General features: G+C 38.8%; 1 protein-coding gene across 2 annotated transcripts in view; it reads left to right on the top strand.

The window, feature by feature from the left end:
- Nucleotides 1–8101, top strand: part of LOC110029314 (TPR repeat-containing protein ZIP4) — a 53022-nt gene extending 44921 nt beyond the window's left edge. For both annotated transcript variants that reach the window (XM_020731551.1, XM_020731550.1), the window contains exon 5: nucleotides 6442–8101. In XM_020731551.1, coding sequence (XP_020587210.1) covers nucleotides 6442–7104 — 663 coding nt within the window. In that variant the 3' untranslated portion in view covers nucleotides 7105–8101. The remainder of the gene's footprint in view (nucleotides 1–6441) is intronic.
- Nucleotides 8102–8334: the final 233 nt, after the last annotated feature.

Genomic DNA, 8334 nt, shown 5'->3' with positions numbered 1-8334 from the left:
TAAGGCTAGATCACCCCTAAGGCTAGATCCTAAATCCTAAGAGAAAGACTAGACCTCACTAAAAATGAGGTCAACAGGGACCAAAAAACATTTCCTCCATTCCTCAGGTTTCCTTTTAGATTTAAAAAAATATTAAAGAGTTTAGTAAGCCAAGAAATTCCCAAATCTCCTGACAGTTTTTAGACATCAACTGGGATATTATTAGGTCCTGCTAAAGCCTCCTAAACTTCTTTTCACTTATGCAACAATAAAAGTAAAATGATTTATTATTATTATTACTAATATTAAGATTATTAAGGTTGATTATATTTTTTGAAATTTCATCAAAAAATTTATCAAAATAGCTCACCTACCCATGTTGAATATCTTTCTCTGAGAAAAATACTTTTTGATTTTCATTTTTAATACAGTTTACCTGAATTAAATATTTACTTATCTTTTCTTTTTATTTGGCTAGTTTATACTTGTATTTTTCACCTTCTTTAATATCTAATCTTTTATAAAAATCACTAAAAACAAATTTTTTTGTGCTACAATTTATTATCTTTGACTCCCTATGGGTTACTTTATAATTTTTTTAGGTCTATAAGCTTTAACATTTAAATCAGTTTTTCTAACACAAGTTAGATTTTATCTTTTTTTGTACAATATTATTTCAGTACCAACTATTTTATTGATAAATTTTTTTTCATCATTTTTTATTTAATGGTGCTTGTTTCTTTATCTCACATAAAATTAGCTTTTTCGTAAACATCCCAAATCTAGAAATTTTGAAATTTACTCATAAAAATAGTTTTATTTTTAGACGCTCTCATCTAATTCTATGACAGTGTTTCACTATACTATTTATCTTACAAATCCTTATCTTAAAATCTATAACTAATAATCGATGTTGAACACTTAAATTTTTATATGTAATGATCTTATAATTTTTACATTCTCAATATTCTTTTTTCTTATAAGAAAATATTCAATTTGTGTTTTATTAGATCTATTCTTATAGGTAATAATATTTTCACTTTTATATTTGCAATAACAAAATCATATGCTAAACAAAATCTAATACGGTTCTACCTTGTCCATTCATCATTCCAAACTGTAGCCCATGAAATTTTTAAAATATTCTACCACTCTATCAACATGTCCATTTAAATCTCCTTTAGCAAATTTTTTTTCTTTAAGATGTATCATTTGCATTATTTGTTCTCGTTCATTCCAGAATATTTCTTTTGAATTTATAGCTACTTACCTAAGGAGATAAACACTTATAATATTAAAAACATCAGTATCAACAAAAATCTTTATGGTTATAATTCTATCTCCGATTCTATTAATTTTTACAACATTATCTTTTAAACTCTTATCTATATTACGCCTACACTATTTTTAATTTGATTCCTACATGAATACCAAAATTTAAAATCTAAGTTATTAATCACTTTAGCCTTTTCTCCAACCCATTCAATTTCTTGAATACATATAATGTTTATCTTTCTACGAACTATAATATTTACTAATTCTATTCATGTACCTTTGATAATACTTATATTCCTAGACCTATTCTAAAATTAGTGTCATGAACTAACTTCTTTGTCTACATCCAAAAATGGTTCAATTACATGTAAAAGAAAAATTCTAAGTTTAGAAGTGTTCGGGTCGAGTGTTAGACGATTCATCATCTGCCACATTATTGCTCTCAGAATCCTCTCTGTGAGCCGACGATTAAGGACCAGGAAAAAGTTTTTTAAACTGATCGAAATCAGAGTACTTATGGTAGACCATCCCAACTCTGAAGAATTGGTCGATGAGCTCTTTTGTACCTGTCTCTAGATGTACTTGCGTGTAAAAAAATTATTTGGGCGGCTTTATCGAGCCACCTGCTTTTTCATTCTGCATTCCCTTCCTGAATAGTAGATACTCACTCGGACACGATCTATGACTCTGCTCGGCCTCCTCTAGCCAAGTCTCAACAAAGGTTGTCTGATCCTTTGTTACTCTCGCTTGTGCCTTGAGTTCTTTAGCCTAAACTTAGCTTTCAAAGCTCTAATTTTTATTTGAATATAAAGAGAAAACATATGATGTGTGGTCAAGAGTCTAAGCAGTTGATACCGATCGACCATGTGGAATAGTTCTTTGGACCAAAGGTATTCAGGAACTTCTGTAAGCCCTTTGGCCAAAGTACGTTAATGTTGGTTGAGGCTTGCTCATCGATTTTCGGAGCTTGCTGGTTCTAGTCCCTCAGCATGTTTATCAGCGCAATGCTAGAGTCATGGCTTCGGAAGACTTTTGACCGCTCATCCTGCAGCACACTCCAGCAGCCCTTGCCTCGATTTTGTTTCTTCTTAGAAGGAAAAAGGAGGGAGGAGTCAGATTATCGATCGGATCCTTGCCCCTTTCCTTCGACATTGTTCTTCAAAAATGTCCGACCCACGCTTGAAAGTAGACTCCGGCTCAAACTCTTCTCTGTTCAGGCTTTCATCCATGCTTTCCACTTTAGCCTTTTTCACCAGCAGAACTGGCGACTGAAGAGAAAGTCGACTGGCCTCCCCCCTCTCTGAGTGAGGAATGATACCCCATGAAGATGACCTAGGAGCTCCCTGGAGCGGTGGTCACTCTGATGACCCCTCTACATCCAATCCATGACGATTGGTATTTTTTCTTCTTGGCGACAATCCCTCGAAGTTTCTTGGTTCATTAAAGATGGTTTTCATACGATCAGGATTAATTCCCCGGTAACAATGTTTTGAATGATAGCTATTGTTTCAGAAACAAAGTGAATTAGTTTAGAACTTAGGACTGTCCCAACCCCTTGATCGTCCTCTTCGTTGACCACTTCCAATCTGGCATTGGAAGCAGTACCCTTCTTCTTTCACAGCTCTTTCTATGAAAGCCGCGTAACTTTCTCGATCTACCTCTTCTCCTCCACCTCATCTGAATTGGCCCATAACTCGGTGGTTATGGAACTGAATTGCGCGGGATTCAACATCCGTTTTACTGTCATGGGGTTAGTGTATTGGATAACTGACAGGCGTTTGCCCACGGCAGTCGACACATGTCCCAAGACTCGTTGCAGGACTCCCTTCGTTTTCTTGCACGACTCAAGTTGGTCGTGTGGTGATCATCAGTCTTCACAGATTCCCTAGAGGAATCAAAACTTCCAATCTTTGATTTTGTTCTTCAGATCGATCCGATGGAACTTTCGAGTCGACCCAAATATGACATGTTGGCAGGCTCTACTCTAAAAGAGAATATGTACGACAACTCTTGGGACTATGGGATATCCATCTGCTACAAGTAGATGATGAAGTCATCACGTTCACAATTGAATTCGACTGTATTTGCGTGTGGATGATTCCGTAGTGGTTGAGAATTGATCGAATCTCGTGACAATGACAGTCAAAGCCCCTAACAAAACTGATCTCGATAGAAGATCAAATTGTCTCCAAAGTGATCAGTCGCACTTGACTTCGGCTCCACCTCCTCGAGCACTATACTTGTGTTGTATACACAAGTGTCTTATAGAAAATCTGCATCAAATGACGTAAGGGTTGTCTTTTTGCTCGCAGGCACCAAACCAAATAGTTGTGGAGAATACTTGGAATGCATGGGAAACGTTCAAAGTAAATCGACCCAAAGGTGGGACAAGAAACAATTGAAGGGAAAAAGGGGAGATTTGAAAAGCGCAAACTCTATTTTTCCTTTGACCCTTGTTTATAGGGCAAACGGGAAGTTCAAAACACCTCAAATTCATATCTCGATCTCTGAGCATTCTTATCAAATCATCACAAAATTTGTGAAAAGTAAATGACAATTTTTTAAATTAAAAAAATTAATTTTTATTTATGATATGAGATGTCATATACTAGGATTTTAGGCTATATACTAGGGTTTTAGGCTGCCTTGGCTAATACAAGACCCTAACTCACAAGGCTCCGATACAAGGTAAGCCCCCAAAATTTAAACTTCTCAACTCTTTTTTCATCTGCTGAAACCTAGGAGATCTAACTATACTTCCGTTTCTCTATCTGCTCCGTTCGTAGAATCGCCATGCCTGTTCGAAGAGCTATCAACTCGACTATATAATCCTGAGAAAGAGTCCCCTGTTCTTTCTTCAGGTTTGTTATGCCAATCTCCCTCTCCGTAGAATCGCCATGCCTGTTCGAAGAGCTACAACTCGACTATATAATCCTGAGAAAGAGTCCCCAGTTCTTTCTTCAGGTTTGTTATGCCAATCTCCCTCTGTAGGCCAGCTTCTCGTGCTAAGTAATACACTGTTTTGTCAAACTGGCAAACCATCGATGGTTGGATCCTTGTTGATCGTCGGTCTTCCTCTCCACGTCCTCAGGCCTAAACGGATGCCTGGAGGTACCTCCACCATGGGCCAAAGAAGTCAATCCCTCTGCTGTCTTTAGAATTGGGGGATGGCCCCGATTCCCATTATCGATGAGTTGATAATCTGCACTATCTCCTCTTTAAGAATAATTGACTGTCAAAAAATCATGAACAAATCTAACAAATCAAAAACTACTGGGGTTTTCCATATCAATTATCTGCTCCATTTCAAATGATCGGAGGCTCTCACCAAGAAGCTATTGGATAGCTGCCTTGCTAGTCTCACCAATGCAAGGAAAAGGAGGTGCACCCTCATGTGGCTAGACCCGGTTCTTTATGATCTCCTGGACTGGTTGTTGATCCGACCATTCATGAATTGGCATCGGGGCATGGATCGTTGCACTAGTGGTGTACACATCCACCTCGTTCCCCATCTCATAATAGAACCACATTAAATAGGACGACTTACCCGCTTCCTCGGTTCCTTTACCCCTTGTTTTTAATGTGCATCCTATTTGACCCTTTTCTCTTCCTCTGGTCGGCCCCTTTTTTTCAGTCTCTTTGTGTTGTACGACCGGACTCCTCCCCCTGGCCACTTTGCTGGTATCGTGTGACCTTCTCTCTTAGTCCTCTTTGCTATCGTCTGTCAGTCCTCATCCATCGGTTTCTTATTTACTACTAGACGACTAATCTCCAGTTTTCCTTGTTCCTCTATGTCCTTGAGGTTAGAATTTATTAGTCGAAAGTCTGAAGGCCTTCATCATGGCTACCTCATTTATGTATGACTTATTGCTACTCGCCATAACTCTCTTATGCTAACAATCGAATGAAAGGCAGGAAATTCAAAAAGAGTGATGGAAAAGTGATAATCATGCCCGGACTGCAGGCATGAAAATTTAGGAAATTTAAATATTAAAAGTATTTATTACGTAATAAATAATTCAATTTTTGTATTTAATTCACTTATTCTTATCACTGTCGTCGCTTTGAAGCAGTAAAGGAATCAAAGAACTAATTATGCACATAAAAAATAAGTCCGCGTGAATCTCGAGGAAATTTAACAAGTCTTGCTTATGAACACCAAAGAATTGTTTATTTGGGTAGTCAAAAAGTAGGAATACCAAGCGTTGTTTCCTTGGGTCGGAACTTTGAACCAACCGAACGGAAGCACGACCGAACGAGTGAATAGACGACATGTAATCCGAGGAACAATCGTTTATGACCAACTCCCTAAGCCAATTCCGGAATTCTTCACCATGATGGCCCAAGAATACCCTGCGGAACACTTTTGTGATTTTTTGAGAAGACCTTTTCTCCAAGGAGAGCTATCTATCAGATTACGGTAATACATTTTTTGCCTGATTGCCCAAGTTCACCCTAACGACAGGAGGACATGTACTCAGGATTCCCAATCGATGACCTTTAAGCCAACCTAATGATAAGATTAATGGGCTTTTAAGTGCCTGCTTCAAGCATTTTGAATATGAAACAATGCCAATGTTATGAATACAAAAGGGTCCCAGAGTCGGGTACGAATATGAAAGTGTAGTAATGACTTGCAACGTTCCTATTAAATTAGTGATAAACATGTAATTTTACTATATATACCTGAACTTATAAATATGGGGTCACTTTTACAAAAAGGCCTATTCAATTTACTCCATAGAAACTCTTGTACTGTGCTTCCTCTTTCTCAATCTCTCTCTCTTTGTTTCTCTTTTCCGTCCAATACTCTATTATATAGTGGGTGTGATTCACAAAACATTTTTGGATTCAATAGTTGTGATATTAATAATTTGAGTGTTTTATGTGTAAATCTGAAAGTTTAAATTTTAGATTTATAAATATATAAGAATGGTGCGGTATGTATGTAAATCTTCCTATAATTATTGTCATTCTCGACAGTTAATATAGCATTAGCGTTAACTTTAAACAGTTGATATGCAATCATTGCTGAAATGAATGTGTTTAAAAAAATGTAAACTTACCGTTTACTTAAACCACTCATTATTTCTTATTATTGCCTGCATAACGTTGTGACTGCACAGTTGCCAAATATCGGTGTCTTGTTTACTCTGATTTTTGCTATTCATTCGTAAATATCTGCAGTTGGTACCAACAATGCATTTATCAACAGCTGTTACGGGTGATTGGATGGTTGAAGCATCAACTATGTGCTTCCTCCATACCTTCAACACCTATCAACTCCTCAACAGGCTCGATGACACTAGGAACCAACAACTCCAACTCGTTAAGAGGTTTGCCTCCACGAAAGCGTGCAACCCTAACAGCCTCCTCCAAATTGGTCTTTTTGCCTCTCAAGGTAGGAGGCCAAACACTGAGGTATCGGAGTTTGCCTTCAGGAAGTGTCTCTCAAGTCTGTTGGAATTGCCAACTCCGGACTATCAGATGGTGAGCATGGTCCTCCGATGGCTGATCAGCATTGCCTGTCTGTGTTCAACTGAAAATGGCGGGAAGAATGAAGCAGCCTATACTTTATACAGACAAGCGTATCAGATCATTGTAGGATTAAAGGAGGGGGAATATCCTGTTGAAGAAGGGAAATGGCTTGCAATGACTGCATGGAACAGGTCAGGAACAGCAGTCCGGCTGCGGCAGGTCAATACTGCTAGAAAATGGATGAAGATGGGCCTCGATCTGGCCAAGCGAATATCAGGCATGGAGAAATATCTTGTTGGAATGGAGGAGTCCTTCACTAACTTTGAAGAGGTTTGCAGGGGGAATGATTCTGGAGCTGTGTACTCATACTGATATCAGTTCCCATGAATTATCAAAAATCAGTTTTATAGAGAGGAATCAGCTTTAGTTAGAAAGTAGTTGATTACCGTTAACCAGACAATGAAGGAAAACTGCTAGACTCGTGTCTTGCAGATTCGTTTTATTTTTACAGCATTTAGAATATTGGAATGGAGAGTGCAAAAATGGCCCATTTTATTTTTGGAATGTTTTTCGCTTACGTAATGGGGTTATTTTGCAGCCTAAAACCCAATAAATAGTCCAAGGTTGATTTCCGGAAGGGGTGCTTTGTGATTACCAATGGATGCAGGAGCCTGTGAACGGTGGAGTGCCTCTACCAGGAGCAAACAACGGGGCTGCGGCTACTCTTTTGTGGAGCAAGCATCTGTGGAGCAAGCATCTGAAATGAGCCAATCTGGTTGCAATTATCTTGGGATCGGTTGCTAGCTTCGAAGTGGAGTCCATAGACGCTCATTAAGTCATAACTGACAATGCAGTCAAGAGAAGATCATCTAACAGCCTAGAGAAGATCATTCCCTCCTTTTTCTAGCCTCGATTCTCACCGCATTGTCCTGATTTTAAGCTTGAAAGTCAGGACATTTCACGACCATACTATCAAGTTCACCAAAACTCCAAATTGATTGCTCTAAGAGGTTCACAAGAGTGCACGGGGACTTTCCCAATCAAAACCCCTCTCCCGAGCATCCTAGCATAGTCCTAGACCAAACCCGATCCAACCTTTGATCGAACTCCTACCTAGACCCAACAACACAACAAAGCAACACTTCGAGGAAATTCGTGCACTCAAGGCGAAGCTCAGGAACAGACCCAATTGGGGTCTCACCTCTTCGGTAAAGGTATAGATCGAAATCCCTAAATTTACCCTCAATTTGAAACATTCTTAAGTAAACTTGTATTTCATATGTATCTAGCCATATAGATGTGTTCGTCTCACTTTGATGAAGCTATCAGAACAAACCTCACTTAATTTGGTTGAGTATCGAGCGAGATCTTATGGTTAGATGGTTAGAAAATGAGCGGTTCTGAGCGGTTCGGGGACGATGAACGGATGACGTCCGTTCAGGTGTGTATTGATCGGATGACGGAGGAGTTAGACGATTGTATGGTGCATGAATAGCGGGCACGCCTGGCGGCTAAGGTGTAAAGCGTAGCCAACCACAGGACGACGAGTGGCGCTTCAGAGACGTCAAGGTTGGCGTGGATGCCGTGTGGATAAGTAGGAAA

The sequence above is a fragment of the Phalaenopsis equestris genome, unplaced genomic scaffold (genome assembly GCF_001263595.1).
Source record: "Phalaenopsis equestris unplaced genomic scaffold, ASM126359v1 Scaffold000560, whole genome shotgun sequence".
Classification (NCBI taxonomy): domain Eukaryota; kingdom Viridiplantae; phylum Streptophyta; class Magnoliopsida; order Asparagales; family Orchidaceae; genus Phalaenopsis; species Phalaenopsis equestris.
Note: the sequence above shows the minus strand (reverse complement) of the source record. Positions and strands in the feature narration are given on the sequence as shown.